At 42.1% G+C, this 21515-nt stretch overlaps 1 protein-coding gene across 1 annotated transcript; it reads left to right on the forward strand.

The window, feature by feature from the left end:
- The first annotated feature begins 6146 nt into the window (after positions 1-6146).
- On the forward strand, positions 6147-7417 carry LOC101971897 (melanoma-associated antigen 10-like). Its single transcript, XM_013366340.3, is given in 2 exon segments — positions 6147-6831; positions 6834-7417. Coding segments are annotated over 2 exon segments (969 nt in total). The 3' UTR covers positions 7118-7417.
- The last annotated feature ends 14098 nt before the right edge of the window (positions 7418-21515 follow it).

Raw genomic sequence — 21515 nt, forward strand, 5'->3', positions numbered from 1 at the left:
TCATCCAAGTGACCTCTATGGTCAGCCCTGCACTTTGGGATGAAAGGTAACATTCTGGGACAAACCCTTAGGTCGCAAGGGACCCTGGGAGTTCCAGCCTCGGTCTGAGACCAAAGCTTGAGGACAGGGCCTGGCCAAGGTGGGTGGACAGAGAGCTGAGGGCCGACTGAAAAGGCCACCCCCCAGAAGGAGGGTCTGCAAACCCTCCAGGCCGTCCCTGTGGCCAGCCCTGTCACCTAGATGTCAGAATGGGAGTGAAGAAGAACCACAGTGGCTCCTTCCGCCACCCAGGACCCTGGGAGATATTCCTGCTGCCTTCTGAGTTGGCTTCAGGTGTTTGCACAGACAGGGCCTGGGTCTCTTTGGGATCAAGATGAGAGTTCAAGGTGGAATGAGGTGGCCCTTTCCTAGGAGTTGTTCCTCAACAATCTTGGCTGACTCTGCATTCAGCCCTGGACCCCAGGGACTGGGGGACAGAATTCTAAGGTGAAACTCTTCCACCATAGGGGGACCTGTTGCATGAGGCCTTCATGATTGCACAGGGCCTGGCCTTTGTATGGGTCATGGCTAGAGGTGGGGTAGACTGAGGAGGCCTCACCCCAGGGGTAGGTTCCCCAAACCCTAGGTTCCCTTTATAGCCATTCTTTCCCCAGGGGAAGAATTCCAGGGTGCCATCCACCTCCACGGCTGTATACCAGGGTACCCCTTCTGGTCGCAGGGGATGCTGGGAGTAAAAGCCATTGGCGGAGTTAAGGGAAAGGGACAGGGCACTGTGGGTGTCAAGGTGAGTACTGAGAAGTCCCCACAACAGTGAGAAGGTTGTCACACCATCCAGGTGACCTCTATGTTCAGCCCTAAACCTTGGGAGGAGGAGTAAAATTCTGAGGCAAACCCTTAGGTCCTAAGGGACCCTGGAAGTTCCAGCCTCAGTCTAATGACCAAAGTTTGAGGACAGGGCCTGGCCAGTAGGGGTGGACAGAGAGCAGAGGAGGCCGCACCCCAGAAGGGGGGTCCCTGTGGCCAGTCCTGTCCCCTGAGGGTGGAGATTGTGGTGGGGAAGAATCGTAGTGACTCCTTCCACTGCTCAAGACCCTGGTGTTAGAGCTGTTGCCTAATATTTGGGCTTGGGATGCTTGTAGCAGACAGCACCTGTGTCTCTTGGGGATGAAGTTGAGAGTTTAGGGTGAGTGTGGTATCCCCATCACTGGAGAAGTTTCCTACATGACCTAGGCTGTCTTTGTGTCCAGCCCCAGATGCCAGGGGTTGGGAGACAGAATCTAAAGTGAACCCCTTTCACCATAAGGGATCCTGGTAGTTACAGCCTTTGCATGTGGCCCTGGCTCTGTCAGGGTTGAGGCAAGAAGTGTGGTAGCCTGAGGAGGCACCACCCTAGAATAGATTCCCCAAACCACCTAGGTTCCTTATGTGGTTATTCATTTACCTGGGTCAGAATTTCAGGGTGCCCTTTCTGGCTGCTGGAGATGCTGAGAGTTAAAGCTATTGGCTGTTTGAATGGATATGGCCAGGGCACTGTGGATGTCAAGTTGAGCACTGAGGGTTGAGTTGAGTATTCTCCATGCTAGTGGGAAGGTCTTCAAATCATCCTAGTGATCAGATCTCCTGTGAACCTTGGGATGACGGGTAAAATTTTCAGTGAACTCTTCTGCTGCAAGGGAGTGTGGGAGTTTCAGCCTAAGTTCAATGATGGAATTTTGAGTACAGGGCCCGACCAATGTCTGTGATCAGAGTGAGAGCTGAGGGTGGACTGAGGTGATCCCACCCCTGAAGGAGGTCCTCACACCCTCTAGGCTGCCCCTGTGGCCAACCCTGTCCCCTAGGGGAGTGAATGGGGATGGGAAAAAAATTGCAGTGACTCCTTCAGGTGCTCAGGACCCTTGGACTTACAGCTGCTGTCTAATGTGTAGACTACAGATGTTTGTAGCAGACAGGACCTGGGTCTCTTGGGGATCAAGGAGAGAGTTCAGGGTGGAATGAGGTGGCCCTAACCCAGGAGGTGGTTCATGTACAGCTTTGGCTGTCTCTGTGTCTAACCCTGGACACAGGAGGTGGGTGGCAGAATTCTGAGGTGAAACCCTTACACATAGGGGAATCTGGTAATTGCAGCCATTGCATGAGACCCACAGGGAATGGGCAGGGCCCTGGCTCTCTCTGGGTCAGGGCAAGAGGTAGAGTTGAGTGAGTAGCGCCCCCCCCCACCCCCAGAGGATGTTTGCTAAACCATCTAGGTTCTCTATGTGGCCATTCATTCACTCAGCGACAGAATTCTAGGTTGCCCCTTTCACCTTAGTGGCAAAATTCCAGAGTGCCCCTTTGGCTACATGTCATGGAAAGAGTTACAACCATTTCCTAAGGCCCACACGAAGCAGAGAGGGCCAGGGTACTGTGAGTATCAAGGTGAGAGCTTGGGTAGACTGAGGATGCCCCACCCTGTTGGCAGCGTCCCCAAACCATTTAGGTTGCACGCCCAGCCCTTCTCCAGGGACAGAATCCAGGGTGCCCATTTCACTGCAGGGGACACTGGGAGTCAAAGCTGTTAGCTATGTTAGCCAGGAGCTGACAGGGCCAGGGCATTGTGGGTGTCAAGGTGAGATGTGCTCACTCCTCAGTCTACCCCTGCTCTCACTTGTACCCCAAGAGATTCAAGATGCTCCCTGTGTGCCCCAGAAAACTTCTGCAAACTCCAGCATCTTCTGTGGTGAAAAGGGCACCCTGGAAGTCTGTCCCAGTATACAGACAGGGCTGAGGCAATGTAGGTGTCAATGTTGAGGTGAATAAGCCCCATCCAGTTAGAAGGTGTCCAAATTACCCAGGTCTAGGTAAGTGCAGTGGCACCAACTTGTAATCCCAACTACTTGGGCAGCTCAGACAGCAGAGTGTCAAATTTCAGGCCAGCTAGGGCAAAATATAACAAAGGCCTGAGGATGTAACTCCATGGTAGAGGGCCCCTGAGTTTATTCTCAAGAACTGCCCTACCAAAAAAAAAAAAAAACAGTAATAATAATCCAGATCAGCCTTTTTCATCAGCTCTGAAGCACACAGGGTCAGATTTTGGGGACAAACCCCTCCCCAAAACCTCAGGGATCCTGATTATGAGAGCCTTGTTCTGAAGGAGCACACTCAAGCTAGCAGAGGATACCTAGAGTAAAAACTGAGGGAATCCACAGAATCCAACTCTGCCCCTGCTGTTAGATATTGGAAACTCTAGGCATGATGAATACATGTGTAGTTACTTAATGGCTGAGACAGGTGATGTCCTTGGTCAGGGAAGAGAGGTCTTAGGCTCCAGAACATCCAGGACTCCCCAGAAATCTGCCCCTGAGGTCAGTCCAGTGAAGCTCCATATTGGGTGAAGAGAAAGGTGGTTCCCGAATTTTTCCTGTGGATCTGTGAGAAGTAGGGTTTGTTAAAAGGAGCATAGCTTGGGTGAGCAGAGGGAGGTATCAAGCTCTGCTGGAAATCAAAGTGAGGACTGAGTAGGGACTGAAGTGACCTTGAATCAAACCCAGCCTGCTCTCAGCCCTGGGAAGCCTGAAGTAAGTTTATAGTTACTATGATTTCTGACTTTGGCATCTGGGTTGGAGGGAGCTTGGGGGCTTGGTAGAAGGAGGAGGGCCTATTGGCAATCAGGGTTAGAAATGAGGGAGGACTGAGTGTCCTAAGACACAGAATGGCTGGCACCCAGCCCTACCCCTGCTTTTAGACTGAGCCTGTCCTTCATTCTGACTCTGGAATCTGAGGGAGGAGGACTCAGTTTAGGAGAGGAGTGGGCTGCTTCCAGGAGTCAAGGGGAGGACTCAGGGAGGAAGGAGGGGGGCTTGGACTCCAGATCAAAGGGGGACCTCTACCCTGACAGGCCAGGGCAGGGTGGCCAGAGGCAGCACCTTCCTGTGCTTCCAGGGTGTCAGGGATGAGTGACCATGATTGAAGTGTGTGTGCTCAGGTCAGCAGAGGGAGGAATCTCAGGGACTTCTGGAAAGACAAAATAAGAGCCCAGATTAAAGACATGGGAATGTTTACCGGAAGCCCAGGATAACTCCATGCAGAGCTGTTGGGAATGTTTGTACCCACCCCCCACTTCCTTCTCTGGGCCTTCAGGGAGATGGTGGCCTTGGCCTGCAAGATGCATCTACAGGTCAGCAGAGGGGAAAGGGCCCAGACCCTGTCAGGAGTGAATATGAGTACCTTGAGGACACTCCAGACAAAGGAGGCCCCTGGAACCTGCTGGTCTGTTAACCTGGGGAAACCCTATGCAGCCGTGTCCAAATGTGCTGTCCTCACTTCTGTCTCCTCCAAATCAGGGAGGTGAGGCCTTGGTGTGAGAGAGCTCGTCAGGATGGCAGAGGAGCCACAGCTGGGCAGCAGAGGGAGGATTCCAGCATCTGCTAGTAATCAAGGTGAGGAACTTTGGTGACAGGGACTGAATGCCATACCTCCCAAAAGAAGGGACCTCACAGAACCTGGCTTCCCTTGTAATCTACCCTGCGGGGCCCCATGCAGGGTCACTGGAAGTAAATCCCTCTCATTTCTGCCTCCTAGTTTGGCTGAGAGGTTTTATGTGGGTAGGGACCTTGGTCAAGAGGTGATGACAGCCCAGCAGGAGGAGCCACATGTGGTTAGCAGAGGGAAGAATCCCAGGATTCAAAGTTTGGACCCTATTTGAGGACTGAATCAGGTATTCCTGGCTCTGAAACAAGGAATCCCACATAGTATTGCTGTCCTCTGTGGGAGGCCACAAGTGGTACAGTCACTTCTACCATGGGCACAAAGGTGGAGAGTATTTAGGGAGATAGGGTCTTTGTCTAAAGGGAAGGTGTCAGTTTATCCAGATGGTGTGGGAGTAAGGAAGATCAGGTGTAGGCAACAGTAAGAAGAATAAACCACAGGATTTGGGGAACCCCCCAGACAAGAAAACATGGGGCCTATGTCCAGCCGTTAGCCCTGGGGAGCAATATGATGAAATGTGGCATCTTCTCACTTCTGAGAGTTGTAATGTGGCATCTGCTCACTTCTGAGAGTTTTGGGGCTCTCAGGGTGCTTGATGGGACTTGATGAGACAGGGTGACATCAGGTCATCAGACACAAGGGTCCCAGGTTATCTCAAGAGTCAAGGCAAAGATCATAAAGGAGGATCATGTCCCTCAGAAATATGCTTTGTGCCAATTGTCAAGCTAGGAAGGACCCCTCTTTAATTTGTATATCTTTAATCTCCAAGAGGTGAAAGCCTTTATAAGGGAAGGCTGGACTCAGTTGAGCAGAAATAGAATCACAGGCCCAGCCAGGAGTCAACTGAGGACAAAGTGAACCTCCTCACCTGAACACATGGAAACCCAGTCCCAAATTGCCCCTTCTCTCAGCCAAGAAATTCCAGGAAACATGTGATTTGGCCATCTTTTGCCCCTGGGCAGGGGTGACCATAAATAAGGCCATCTCACTGCCTTTCATTCCATCTCTGGGAGGTAAACACTCATTCAGAGAGTTTACCTCAGAATAGCTGATGTGTGGTGTCCAGACCTTCTCAGGGGTAAGTTAAGAGCCAGAAGTGAGCACAGAGGGGCTTTTCCACCCCAGAACAAAGGGGAATCTCATGGAGTTTATCCCACCCCTCCTGTCGGACCTGGGAGTCCCAGGGTTTTGCTTACAGTCTGCAGCAAGAGTGCAGACTTCCAAGATATGTGGCAACCAGGAGGTCAAGTAAGGTCTTCTTTTGAAGCATCATCCTCAGATCACAGAGAAGATGAGGCCCCAGGCAATATGGGGAGTCATGTGAGGTGCACACCATGAAAGTGTACCAAGGGTCCTTATGACCCCAGTACTAAGAGAACCCAGTAGTCCACAGCCCCACATGTCCAACTGTCAGCCCCACTGCCTCACACTCTGCAGCCTGGCTGGCTGTTGAAGAGCAATCTCACTTTAGTTTCTCAAGGTACAGTCCTGCTAGAAGAATTGGAGCCTCTGTGGCCCTAGAGCAACACCCACTAGTAGACCTCTAATTGGGCTTTATGAGAACCACCAAGGGTGCAGTGCTCAGCTGAGGCCACTTACATGCTTTGTTTCTCCCCAGGCCTGTGAGTCCCCATCACCAAACTTCTGCCCATCTTCCAGCCTGCTGTCCAAGGAAAATCATGATGCCTCATTTCCACTGGAATCAGTCCTCCAAGCCAGGGGGAGACCCTAAAGCCAAAAGAGAGGCACTAGACCTGATGGGTTTTCAGGTTCCTACAGATGAAGAGAAGGAGGCCACTGTCACTGCCTCCTTCTCTACTCTGATCCCCACCACACCAAGAGAGGTGCCTGCTGCTGGGCCACTAATTGGTCCACGGAGTCCTCAGAGAGCCTCCTCTCCCCCTGCTGCCATGGCTCCCAATCCATGGAGCCAATCCATTGAGGGCTCCAGCAGCCAAAGAGAGGAGGATCCATTCCCCTGGCATAACCTGGAAGACCATGAGTCCTTGCTGCCAAATGCACTGGATGAGAAGATGGCTGACTTGGTGCAGTTCCTGCTCCTGAAGTATCGAATGAGGGAGCCGACCACCAAGGCAGAAATGCTGAGTAGCGTCATCAAAAATTACCGGGAGCACTTCTCTGTGATCTTTAATGTAGCCACTGAATGCATGCAGCTGGTGTTTGGCATTGATATAAAGAAAGTGGACCCCTCTGGCCACTCTTATGCCATTACCAATGCTTTGGATCTCACCTATGATGGGATGCTGGGTGATGACCAGAGCATGCCCAAGACAGGCCTCCTGATAATCATTTTGTTTGTAATCTTCATGGAGGGCAACAGTGCCAGTGAGGAGATTGTCTGGGAAGCACTAGTGTGATGGGGGTATATGCTAGGAGGGAACACTTCATATATGGGGATCCCAGGAAGCTTGTCACTGAAGATTTAGTGCATGAGCAGTACCTAGAATATCGCCAGGTGCCTGGTAGTGATCCTGCTTGCTATGAGTTCCTTTGGGGTCCAAGAGCCCATGCTGAAACCAGCAAGATGAAAGTCTTGGAGTATTTGGCCAGAATCAATGGGAGTGAGCCCAGGTCCTATCCATCCCTGTATGAAGAGGCTTTGAGAGATGAGGAAAATTGTGCCCATGCATGAATTGTAGTTAGGGTAGGGGGAGCACATGCCAGGGTGCATTCTAGGCTACATCCATAAGCTTCTCTCACCCTGTGCATTAAGGCTCATTCTTCACTCTGTGTTTGAAGAGAGAAGTCCCTCTCCTATGTAGTGAAGGGCCAATGGAAGTTTGGAGTAACACATTATATACCATCTTTATTTTCCTGTTTTCTGGGGGAGTTACTTAGAATTTGATCTGTTTTCCTTTTGGAATTTTTAAAATATTGTTCCTTCAAATGGAAGACTTAATTAACTTCAGCATATGATTTTATTAAAGATATTGATCACACATTTTTTAAAATTTTCCATTTCAACAGTAAGAGTTTGGTGTTTTGTAAATCAACTGGAAAATCTTCCATTTTATTTCATGATATGGAATAAGACACCATGGCATTGAATGAAATTTCCATGGAAATGTGTCATAATTTGCATTAAACTAGATGATCAAGAAATTTTTTAAAAAAATCAAAAACAATTCGGGCTTCTTATCCATTTTCTCATGTCATTCTGCACAATTATATATGTATATCTGAATTTTCTTTGGTTCTTCAAGCATGTTGGATAAATTTAATAAAGAATATCCAGGGCTGGTGCTGTATGTAGCTCAGTGGCAGAGTGCTTGCATTGCACATGTGAGGCACTGGGTTTGATCCTCAGCACCACATAAAATAAACAAAATAAAGGTATGCTGTCTAACTACAAAAAAAGAATACCCATTGATTGCTCACTGTTACATTTGAGCCATAAATTCTCCTTGAGTATCTGTTCTTGAAGAGCCTATTGTTAATGTTGGAGATATTACTAGGTTAGAAAAAGCCAGATCCACCCTTCCCAGTATGTTGGTCAAGTCTAGGAATGGCAACCATATAGGAAACCTAAAAGTAGGGTGAAGTAGGGTGAGGAGGTTGGGCTTCAGGGTACAGAAGTTGAATGTCAATGCTCAGTGCCAAACCAAACCAGTTTGGGAGTTGGGAGACTTGACTTAAATGAAACTGCATGGTGACCGAAGTCAGAACTCAGATGATGTGTCTTAGCACTGAGAGAATGGAAGACTGCTCTGAGCAGTTCCTTTTGGATGGTGGATGAAGCAGAGAAAATATCCACCTGGGGCAGGTATGAAAGGCATGGTGTGGTTGAACTAGATGATGTATACCGATCACTTACAAGGATTTCCTGATAAGGTTGAATCTCTCATATAGTAAAATTCTGAAGCACTTGTCCAGGTATTCCTGTGTCTCTCTTGAAGAGTGTCACTTTTGGGGGAGTCTCTATGTGGTCCTAGTTTATAAGCTTCCCTAGGGTGATTTCTCCATGTCAGTCCAACCAGCATTAAAAATGGGTTGTATATCCTCTGATGTGCAGACAGTTGATTTTGTCAGTATTCTTACAAGATGGACAGCAGGATCAGGCCAGTGGCATGGGCCAGGCTTGCCTAGAAATCAGATGATTGCCTAACCAAAAAGTCTTTGTACAGAGACCATTCTCAGAATTTGGGGGATTCTTCCTCCTGTTTAATACTATACTCCGACTGGGTCAATTACCAATTATTTGTTACATAAAGGGAGTTTAAGCTATTCTTGTAAGGATAAGCTTTTTTTAAAAAAAGTTCATGAAATTACATGTCTGCCAAGGTAGTCTTATCTCTAGGGCAACAGAATTTTTAGTTCTGTTTTCAAAGAAATCAGATAATTCCCCCAGCTAGACTTCTGGGGGAGATTATGTGAATGATATGAATGAAAATAGTGGTTTGAGTGGAAGAGAAGCTGCATGAAAGAAAGGAATGGTTCTTGACCTAAATTCTTGGAGCTTTGTGTTAGTTGCACCTATTGAGAAGACTTCCCAACACCTAATCAAATTCCTCTTGGAGGGAACATTTACTGAGCAGCATTATTGGCTGATTTCCTGTGAAGCTTCCTATTTAGCTTCAACTTCCTTAAGATGTCCTGGGAAACACAAATTCCCAGAGGAGAACATGGTAGCATCTGAGATCAAAATAACTGAAAGTAGCTGCCAATCACTAAATATCCATTATATGCCAGGCACCCTATCAGGTGTATTAATACATTTTCTACTTTCTACCTGTCATAAAAAAATGAGTGGTGAAGTTTAAACACTTGGGTATATACCTGAGAGTCAAAATGCACACTCATACTTTTCCAAATGTGTGACAAGCAGTATGATTTGGCAAATAATCTACTACTTGTTCTTGAGATGTAAACTAGGATAGTTTTTAAGCCATCATGATGTTTTGGTAGTATTTTAATGGAGTGTGTTACTAGAAACTAAACACTTCACATATACACAAATGACTGAGCTTACCTATGTGGTCAAAAATTGAAGGATCTTAATAAGCTACAAAGGGACCATGGAAATCACTATAGAGAAAACATCTAGAAAAGCTGAATTTCTAATAACTCTGGAGTCCTGTGAGGAGAGGAAAAATACTTCCTTTTTGGATGTGCTAGCTCTGATTTTAAGAAGAAAAGAAATCATCCTTCCACTGTCACTTGTCTCTATAGCTTTCTAAAGGCAAATCATGGTTTGTATAAGCCTCCTAGCATTTGTACAGGTACTCAGGCAAGTTCAGTCATATGAACTGTAAAATAACTCACAGGTTAAAATACTAACCCTTAAACAAATTAAGGAGAAAATTTTCAGCCTATCATAATTAGAGGTTATTGCAAAGAGAAATACACAAATGTGCTATTAAGTAAAGAACATGAATTCTGATATTTTTAGAATAATTTAAAAATTAGATGTGGTCTTGTATTTGAAGCATAATAGATAGTAACTGTCACATACTAGATAGTCACTTGAAAATTCTCAGGCTTATCTGACCTCAGAAAATCCTGCAAGAAAGGAAGATGTTGTTCTCATAACAAAAAAACTATTAGTTGCTTATGAGAGACACTATGAGTACTTATCCACAATTTGTCTTTCCATCCTACATGGACACATAGGAGCACTACAGTCCACTTGTAATTAGAAAATATCATGAAACAACTTTTTGCAACTTAAAATAATTATTTTGCAAGTTAAATAAATTGTCAGAGTTGGGGTTATAGCTCAGTGGTACAGCACTTGCCTAGCAGGTGTAAGGCACTGGGTTTGATCCTCAGCACCACATAAAAATAAATAAAGGTATTATGTTCATCTACAACTAAAATATTTAAAATAATTATTATTATTGTTATTTGCCACAGCCATGTCAACCTGGCAATCAATGGAGTGACAGATATCACAGCCAGATCACCCTCACATTAGTGTTAGAGCCATTTCTGTAGGAGGTGCTACAGGAACCACAGATCAGTTCTCAAGCCATAATCACACAAAACAAAGACCTCTTTGTTTTCACACTTAAAATATTAAGTCATACATATTTTCTCCCTTGGATGTGAGAAAGCAGATTCTGTGCCTCTAAGGTCTTGGGCAGAAGCCACCAACAGATTTTGAATGTGGGAGTGTCTTCATGCCACCTGTACCCATTGGGCTCCTAAGGTACCACCATCAATCCCCTGAGCATTGGGATATCCTCTCCAGTGAAAATGGGAAGCAGTGTCTAAAATAGCAAAATTCTATGTTGACAATGGGAGATTTCCTTCTCCTGTTGCTGTGCCCAAATTTTTCCACTTTCTCCTGGACCTGGCCTCAGTCTGCCCAGTTTGGAGCATTATCCTCTCTCCCTACAAAGATAAAATCAGTACAAAACAGGACCTGGTGCTAATGTTAACATGTACATATCTCTATTTGAAATACCCTAGTTAAGAATCTCCTTTTGGTGTTGGGGATGTACATTCAGTGGTAGAGTACTTGTCTGACATATATAGGGCCTTGGATTTAATCCCCAACACAGCAAAGAAAAAAAATCCCTTCTGAATAAGTTGTGATTTAGGTAGAACTGGCAGGAGATGATGCAGCCTTTTGGTGAGTCTCCTAATGGTTGGTAAATAATGATCATTCTGTGCATGAGTAACAACTCACCATGATTATGGGTTATTATTTAGCTGATCCTCCATATAATGACCAAGCTTTGATGAACTGATCACCCTACTTGAGTGATTATGAGGTCTTGCTTTCTGAGGTTTGATCCAGAGAGCTAGGGCAGAGTGTACTTCTGTCAGCCACCACAAAGCCAGCTAGGACCCTGGTGTTCCCAGGCAGGAAGTTTGTGCAGACTTAAGGCTGCATGTAGAAGATGGAGCGGTGGTCATTAGGACACTCCCCAGACCCAATTTAGGACTTGGAAAGGAGCTGGGCAGGAGAGGGCTTTGGGGTTCTCAGATGGTGGTGATGAGGATCAGCAGCCCCAGCAGAGGCAGGAGGAAGAAGCCCCACTGGATCCATGTGAACATCTGTGGACTGGCCAGGTGAGGGACATAGGAGCAGAATGGGACTGGAAGTGAGCTGGGTCCCTGGGCCACATCATGAGCTAGGTGGTCCTGGGAAGGGACAGGGAAGACCCCTGTGTAGCACTCCAGGATGGAAGCAAGGACACTGCTGGGAATAGGGCAGGCACTACATGGCAGTTTTTGGAGGGATGACATGTGTGGAGAATGCTTGCCCAGGGAGGCCAAGGATATTCCATGCACCACAGTTGAATGGACTGTTTTCCAGGGTCTGACATCCTCAGCAGCAGCCTTTTGTGTCAACACATAGGCTAGAACCTTTTACATGCATTGGAGACTCATTAAAGTTGATCTGATAAAATTATTTGATTTTTGAGCAATATATTATTTAAGAAATATATCATCATCTCTAACTGGGTGCTAAGGCTTATGGTGGGCATCAGGATTTCACAACATGGCATTTAATGCTTGGTCTGAGGAGCTCATTATCTAGTAGTGGTATATGACTACATAAAGAAACTTCTGTCTCTGTGTTTTTAGAAGACCTAAGATGTGTGTCCAACAAAAAATGTATAATTTAAAAGGCATTTGTTTCCATGTGAAAAGAGTTTAACCAGATTCATGTTTCAGAGGTACAAACTAAGAGCAGGTACTCTATAGCCAACCTGCCTGGATATGAGTCTTTACCACTTCATATGTGTGTGATCATGGGTAAGCTTTCAATCTCCCTCTACTTCAGTTCCTTCATCTGTCAGATGAAGACAGTAACAGTGGGCACTATAAAAACTAAACCAGGTAATATCTGTAAACCTAATGTGTTATTAATAGTGTCAAGTGAATGTTTATTAAAATGGCAACTCCTGACCTCATTAGCCACTGGTGTGTGGCCTCAGAATTAAGCAAAACAGCTTGTGGAAGTTTTCTAAAACATGCCTAAAACTTTAGTCCATGGGACTGTAATGAACTTGGAGCACTTATCCCATTGCCTGGTGTGATAAGTGATCTATAAATGGCATATAGTTATCCTCAGATTGAGGCAGCCCTGATCCTCTGGTACTCCAGAGGGCTCTGGTGCATCTGTGAAATGTTCTCACTGTCTGCAACTTCACAGAGAGGGCTGTCCTTGTGAAGTCGCTTAATGTCCATAGAGGCTTCTGTTGTTGTTGTGCGGTGCTGTGCAGCCATATACAGATCACAGGCTTTTACTCACCAGAGCCATCAAATAAATAACCCAAGTGTTTTGATTTCAGAGCCCAACACTTATCCATGACTATGCTGGCTTACTGTGAGATGGGTACACACTGTTATCACAACAGTAACAACCTCTTTTTAATACTTTTCCACTGATTCCATGGACTAAAATGATCATCTCATTTGCAAAAACAAGTAGCAAGACATGGTAGGCTTGATATCCTGGGTTTTGACTAAGCCCAAGTCGTATTCCTGGGGACCTCTGTTCCTGGAATTTCTGACACTGCATAGGGATGGCTCCTGCCTATGAATTAAGGCTCAAATTGTGAAATTTCTGGATCTGTTTTGCATTTCATTCTGCCATTCACTTCTTCTGCCATTTCAGAGCACAGTGGTCACAGTAATCATTTGAAAACAATTCAGGTAGAAAGTCCCTGCTGCAGTGATTCTATTTGAAATAAGGTAACAGGCCTTTGTGCTACCCTCATTAAACACTTGAACCTTTGATTAGTCACTGGAAGGGAGGAAACTCTAAAGAGCCTTTTCCTTACAACTGAGGGCAATGCCTGGAGAGAAATTTGACTATGAGTCATTCTCAACCAACACCCTTGGCAGCTGAGGGAATGAGTGCCTTGGCTGTAAAGAAGGGATCTGGATGGTACCACACCTTCTACTACCATACATATATTTATATCACTTCAGTCTACTACTTTAATATTTAATGTTCACCTCCTTTGAGGACAACTCCTCAAGTACTCCAGTTGATCTCTTCCTAAAAAGAATCTCGTGAGAAAGAATGGTAGAAAAATTACAGGCCCTCTATTGCAGCTGGCCTTTAAACTACAATTGATAATCCTTTGTTGTCTTTTGTCTGATCTAGCAACCTCTCTATCACAGCTAGCACCTTTGCTGTTCTCAGTGACTTACCTGGTGGAATAACATGGACCTTCACTCCTGAGAGTTCTGAATCACTGATCCCATAAAAATGAAGCTGGGACCACCAAGACACATTCAAATGGATCACCTGAATTCCAAACATATCCTTCTCTGTTCCATTATATAAGAGCATCCCTGCCTCCTCTTGATGACAAGGATCAATTACTCTTGATAGGAAGGTGACTTCTTTCTGTGCTTGTTGGTTAGTATGAGAAGCTCAAAGTATCCACGTGGGGGCTGGGAAATTAGCTTAATGCACAAAACCATAGTCTTGATCCCCAGCAGTAAAAAAAGACAGAAAGAATGAAAGAAAATGGCAAATGGCATCCAAAGCTTAAAGTTCAACAGGGATCTTATTGTCTTAGTGGAAATATTTTCACTTTAAGAATGATTATGTTTAGGGCTGGGGATGTGGCTCAAGCGGTAGCGCGCTCACCTGGCATGCGTGCGGCCTGGGTTCGATCCTCAGCACCACATACCAACAAAGATGTTGTGTCCGCCGAGAACTGAAAAATAAATGTTAAAAATTCTCTCTCTCTCTCTCTCTCTCCTCTCTCACTCTCTCTTTAAAAAAAAAAAAAAGAATGATTATGTTTAACCAGCACTTCTCATAAGGTGCCCAGCAGTCTCATGGCTACTGAGTACTGAATTGTGATTATGATTGCTGAGGATCTGAAGTTTTAATTTAATTATAATCTAATTTAAACTTAAGTCCAAATATCCAGAATGGCTAGTGTCTAACTTATTTGACAGTACAGGTCTAGAACTACCAAACCTAAATTTGTAGAGGAAGAAATAAAGTTCCCATGAAGGTAGCTAGAAATGAAAATAAATGGGGTCACTCTACAACTTGGTTTATGGGTCATGTATTTTACTTATTGGTGGCAGACAATGGCAATAGAGTAAGAGTATATTCAGTACTCTGTCAGGAGGTAGCACACTATCCTCACAGGCTACTACCTTCAAATTTGCATCTCATTTGCACTTTAAAGAAGCTGCTACATTGCTCCAGAGAAATAGCAGCTTCTGGGTAGTACACTATGAGAGCAAATTTGGATATCATGTTCAAGTGTCCATTGAGTCCCTGGTTCACTATAAGTGAGTTTCTTGGTTCTAGGTGATCATATGAAATATCCTGCATCAATAAATCTAACATTCCTCAAGCCTTCAGTTAATAATGCCAAACAAAATACTGCAAGCAGAAAAGTCAAACCCCAAAATGAAATGTGTACAAATTCTAGTAAAGAAGAGTCTATTCCCCTTCAGGATGGAAGTAGAGTAATAAAATCAACTAGCAATCCATGTGTCTATTTTGTCTCCTTTTGGAAGTGAGCCATATTGGGTATTTGGTACCAGTCTTTATTGCTGGCAGGTTAAGCATTTGATGGTAGCAGCACTAGTTAGATATTCCTTGGTGGGTGAGATTCCATGCTGTTGAACTAATGCATTCCTTCCATCATGGCTACACATAAAGCCATTGTACAAAACTGATGTGGTCAATGACAGAGGTGGCTGATGTTAACTAGTCAGGTCATTCTGTTTTAATTATTTAGTATCTTCTAGCATGGATAATCTTATAAACATTAAAATGCAACATAAATTTATTCACAATTAGTGCTTTCCCCATGGGTTCATCAATATACCTCTTCCACAATTCGTTTGTTTCAATCTTCCAATATTTTAAATTCTAGATCCCTGACTATCTGTATATTTTCCACTGTCCATAGTTTTATATATATTCTTAGATTGGACCACTTCCTTTCTGCATATAAATTGGATCACCAGATGTGCCATCTGAAGCTTTTCCCACTGGGAATATTTCTGCCTGTCATTGTCTTTCATGACCAAACTTGATTGAGATAGTATTCCAAGAGGAGTCAGTTTTCAGCTCAGATCCTAAATCTAGTCAACCCATCTGCTGTGGTTTAGATAAGTGTCCTTCAAAGGCTCATGCGTTAAAGGTTAGGTCCCAGCATATGGTATTATTGGGAGGTGGTATAATCTTTAAGAGGTGGGACATAGCAAGACATCTTAGGTTATCAGGCATTTGCCCTTTAAGGGGATTGCAGGAAACTGGTCTCTTCTTTTTGCTTCCAAGTGGCCATGGACTGAAACTCCCAAACTGTAGCCAAAATAAACCCTTCTCACTTTTAATTGATTACCTCAAGTATTTTGTTACAGTCACTGAAAATCCAGGGAAGAAAAGACAGTCTTTTCTACATGCAGTTCAGTGAAAATTGGATATCCACATGCAAAAAAATTAAACTGAACTCCTTTCTTACCAGTTACAAAAATCAGCTCAAAACAGATAAAGTACGTAAATATGATTTGAAAAAAACTACAAAACTAGAAGAAAAAAATGCTAGAAGAAAAAACATAGGAGAGATGCTTTGGGATATTAGAATGGGAAATGATTTTTTTTTGAGAAGACTTCCAAAGCACAGAAAACAAAAGCAAAATAGGCAAATTGGATTATATATAAAGAAAAAGCTTCTGGAGACCAAAGGGAACAATCAACAGAGTGAAGAGACAACCTACAGAATGGAAGAAAATATTTGTAAACTATATACACAACAAGGAATTAATATCTAGTATATGCAAAGAGCTCCAAAATTTCAATAGCAAAATAAATAAATAAATAAAATAACAAGATTTAAAAATGGATTTTATGGTTTAGGTGTGAGGTGTCTCCCAAAAGCTCACATGTGAGACAATGCAAGAAGGTTCAGAGAAAATGACTGGATTATGAAAGTTTTAACCCAATCAGTGAATTAATCTCCTTATAGGGATTAACTGAGTGGTAACTGAAGGTGGGTCCCCAGGGGCATGATTTGGGAGTATATATTTTGTATCTGGAGACTGGATATCTCTCTCTGCTTCCTGATTATCACGTGACATGATTCCCAGTGCATCACACTCTGCCATGATGTTCAGCCTCACCTTGAACCCCAAGAAATGGAGCATGCTGTCTATGGATGTAGACCTCTGAAATTTTGAACCCTCAAATAAACCTTTTACTCCTCTACAATTGTGCTGATTGGGTCCTTTGCAGCAGTGAAAAAGCTGACTAAAACAATGGGCAGTAGACTTAAATGAACATTTCTCAAAAGAAGACATACAAGTATCCAATAGGTGTATAAAAATGATCAACATCATCAGTCATCAGGGAAATGCAAATCAAAATCCTAATATGCTGTGCACCTCACCCTAGCAAGGATGGCTGTTATCAATAATATAAAAGATAGCAAGTGCTGCATCAAAGGAAACAACTCAGAGCATGAAGAAAGAACCTATAGAATAGGAAAAATATTTGCCAGCTACTTATCCAACACAGGATTAATATCCAGAGTACATAAAGTACAAAATTAAATTACCACCAAAAAACCCCCAACCCACTCAATATATGGGGAAATTAACTAAAGAGACATTTCTCAAAAAAAAAAAAACAAATACAAATGGCAAAAATATATGAAAAAAATTCAACATCCCTGGCAATCAGGGAAATGAAAATCAAAACTACACTGAAATTTCACCTCACTCCACTGAGAATAACAGCCAACAAGAAAATAAATAATAAATGCTGGAGAGGATGTGGGGGAAAGAAACACTTATACACTGTTGATGATATTACAAATTAGTACAACCACTATGGAAATCACTATGGAGGTTCTGAAAAACACTATGAATGGAACTACTTTATGATCCTGCTACAACACTCCATGGCATTTATTCTGAAGAATTAAAGTCAGCATACCATAGTGATACATGCATACCCATGCTTTAGCAGCATAATTCACAAAAGCCAAATTATTGAAGCAGTCCCAGTGTCTTATGAATTGATGCACAGATACAGAAAATGTGGTATATATACACAATGGAGTTTTATTCCATTACAAAGAAGATTGAAATTATGTGATTTACAGGAAAATGGAACTTGAAAACATGTTAAACAAAATACGCCAAACTCAAAGTCAAGAGTTCTATATTTTCTCTCATACATGGGCTGGAGAGAAAAGGGAGAGAAAAAGGGGATCTCACAGAAATATAAGGGAGACCAATTGGGTAGAGGAAGAGGACCAGAGGAGGTAAGAGGGGAGGGAAAGGAGAGATACTGGGAAATGAAGTTGATCAAATTATGTTGTGTGCATGTAGGAATATGTAACAACAAATCCAACTATTATGTGTAATTGTAATAAACTGATGAACAAAGAAAGAAGTTAATAATAAGAAAGGCAAAAATAAAAACAAGAGAGAGATAACAAGTGCTGGTGATGATATGGAGAAAAGTGAACACTTATAGACTGTTGTTGGGAATATAAATTGCCACTGCCATTATGAAAATTGAAATGGAAGGTCTTCAAAAAATTAAAAATAGAACTACCATAGGATCCAGTAATCCTATTAATGGGTATATGTCCAAAGGGAATAAATCCAGTTGAAGAGACATCTCTACTCCTGTGTTTATTGCAGCATTATTCACAAGAACCAAGAAATAGAAACAATTTAAGTGTCCATCAACTCTCCACAACCTCTGATATCCACAATTATACTCTCAACTTTTTTTACAATAATTTTTAATATTCCATATATGAGTGAGATCATGTGGTGTTTGTCTTTCTGTGCCCAATTTATTTAACTTAACATAATGATCTCCAGTTCCATCTATGTTGTCACAAATGTCAGGATTTCATTATTTTATGGCTGAAGAGTATTCCGTTGTATATATGTATCACATTTTCTTTATTATTCATCCAGCAATTCATCAATTACAGTTTAAATTTTCTACCTCATTACTGGTTTCAAAAATAGTTTCTGATCATGAATTTATTTTCTAGTAGACTCTGTATTCACTTTTTTTGTCTCTTCAGTTTTGGGGACAGCGGTATTATGATTGGTAGAGATGGGGAGATGAACAGAGTGTGATTTCATGATTCATATATCTTATTGCAAAACAAAGATTTTTTTCTTAGGTTCACAATGCTAAAAGAGGGGAAGCATACTACGAACAAAACTCACAGGGAAGACATTTGTAGATTAACCAAATAGTGAATGAGATAAAAAATTATTAAAGTCCAATTGCTCCAACAGAATGGATTATACTTTAACTCTATGGAAAGTATATTTAAAGTTCAAGGTGCACCTTTTTATGAATGGTTCTTGGGAAAAATTGGCTTGACCACCTCAGTGGAGGTACATCACAACACGTGAGGTTCCTTCAATCCTGGAGTACGATGCCATTGTTAGCAGAAAAGGTTTCAAATCTCCGTGAATTAAAATGGGTTACCCTGTCACAACCTGAGCTCTTAGTCTTTGGAAAAGCAGCCAACAATGTAATTTAATATAGACTAAGATCTCAAAATATTAGTCAAATGTTTGTGTTCATATGTGTTTTAAAGTCTAGTAGTTGAGGTCAGTAACACACATGTGGGATGATATGGTTTGTAACATCCCAAGTTCTTACATATGGAAATCTGATAAGATGTCCACCCTTAAAGCATCAAAACAGAAAAAAATAAAACAAAAGCAAATGCCAAACAAAAATATCACATAACAAACTATGTAAGTATATAAAATAATTTCAGAGCTATGTAATGAGTAGTTTCCCTCTGTGACCTCAGTGAAACTGAGAAGAGTTATTGATTTTTAGTTTGTTTTGCATTTTTTCTTGTTGTGAGGATAGAAGTGATAATTTTTGTTTCTTCTATAGTAGAGGAGAAAACGGACGTCTGCAATGAAGATGTTTTTTGAACTTTAGTGTAAAGGACTCAGTCTAGAACAGCTTATCTGGTTCTTTATGAGCTTAGGCCATGAAGATGTACCCAGCCCTGGAAATTCTCCACCCTGAAAGATAAAGCAGAAGCCTGGAGCCAGCAGCCTTATAAAAAATTCTGGGAAGGATATGGGAGGGTTTCTATAAGCTGTGGCTCAATATTTGTGGTTGAGAAAAAAAAATTGATGCATTTAAAAAAATTGGTTGTACATGGACACAGTACCTTAATTTAATTAATTTGTTTTTATGTGGTGCTGAGGATCAAACCCAGAGCCTTATACGTGCTAGGCAAGCACTCTACCATTGAGCTGCAACTGCAGCCCCTGATGTATGCATTTAGTCCATCATCGCAGAATGCACTTTTGTGCCTCTTGGCTACCTTCTAAAACCACCATCCTTACAACAGTGATTTTCTGCCCACAGACCTAATTTACTGTTACCATAAATTTACATACCAAGCCTCATTGACTGATAAGAGATCAGAATTTTGCTTTGAATCCCACCCTCCTTGCCAACAAGCCTTTTATATTAGTTGAAATGCCTTGATTCTTTAACTGCTGTAAACTTGAAGACAGCCAAGAGATCTTCAATAGATTAATGAATTCACAAACTGTGGCACTCCCATACAATGAAATGTTATCAGAAAAAAGAAGCTAATCAAGTCATGAAAAGACATGGAAGAACCTAAGTGAAAAAGCTACACTGAAAGGGCAACATACTATGTGATTCCAACTACAAAACATCCTCAAAATGGTAAACTGTAGAAACAGAAATGCCAGTGGTTGCCAGAGTTTCGAGACGAGAGGATAAATCTGGGATTTTTAGGGTGATGAAACTATTCTGTGTGACATTGTAATGGTGGATGCACAATAGTATGCATTTGTTAAAATTTATAGACCCTTGTAACACAGAAACAAACCCTTATAAATGTAAAATTTGGACTTTATTTTAAAAATAATGTATCAATATTGATATTAACTCATTATTGTGACAATAGTAACATACTAATGCAAGATGATAATGATGTAAGAAATTTTTGCAGAAGAAGGAGTGGGTAAATGGGAACTCTGTACTATCTGATTAATTTTCTTAAATTTAAAATTGTTCTAATAATAATATTCATTATTTAAAATAACACCAAATCTACAACTACTGTACAACCCAGAAATTACACCCCTGAGCATTTATCCCAGAGACCAACAACTTACGTTCACAAGAAGCCTGTATAAGCACATCTGTACTGGCTTCATTCGTTGGTGTCAATCACTAGAAACAGCCAAGATGTCCTTCAATGGACTAATGGATATAGAAGAAAGATCAGCGACATAGATAAAGGGGAATGAAGCAGGGGGTAGGGAAAGACAGTGGAAATGAATCTGACCTCACTTTCCTATGTACACATATGAATATACCATAGACAATCTCACCATCCCGTGCATCCACAAGTCACTAATTAAAAAAAAATAACAGCAGGAAGATCAGTAGAGGGAAGGGAACAAGAAGAATGAGGAGGAGAGGGAAAGGGGAAGTACTGGGGACTGAATTAGAACAAATTATATTCCATGCTTTTATTGTTATGTATAACTAAAAAGAACCATAAAAAAAGAAACAAAACCCTATGGCCATCCCTTGGAATACTACTCAACAATGAAAACAAATAATTCATATATTCAATGATCTGGATTAATCTCCTGATAACTATGCCAAATAAAATATGTCGAATACCAAAAGTTTTCATAATTGTATGATTTCATTCATATAAAATTATTAAAATGATGAAATTATAAAATGGAAAGGATTAATGATTTCCAGGAAATGAGTAGGAGGGGCATTGGAAAGAAAGACGATGTGTCAGGAGGATAGAATAGAAACTATGTTTTATATAACTGTAAATCCCTAACACCTAAATATAGCTTTATAAGAACTTCTTTCTTCAGAAATTCATCAACTGATCGAGATCACAAAGCACCTAGAAGAAATCATGCTGTACACGGATTATTTATACTATTAAACATGTACTAGTGATTTCTTAATTTTAAAAAAAATTTATTAAATTTTAAAAAATAAACTTGAAATTTTTATCTAAAAAAAAAAGAAAGACGATGTGTCTCTAAAAGAACAACAGAAGAGATTCTCA

Source organism: Ictidomys tridecemlineatus, chromosome X (genome assembly GCF_052094955.1).
Source record: "Ictidomys tridecemlineatus isolate mIctTri1 chromosome X, mIctTri1.hap1, whole genome shotgun sequence".
NCBI classification, from domain to species: domain Eukaryota; kingdom Metazoa; phylum Chordata; class Mammalia; order Rodentia; family Sciuridae; genus Ictidomys; species Ictidomys tridecemlineatus.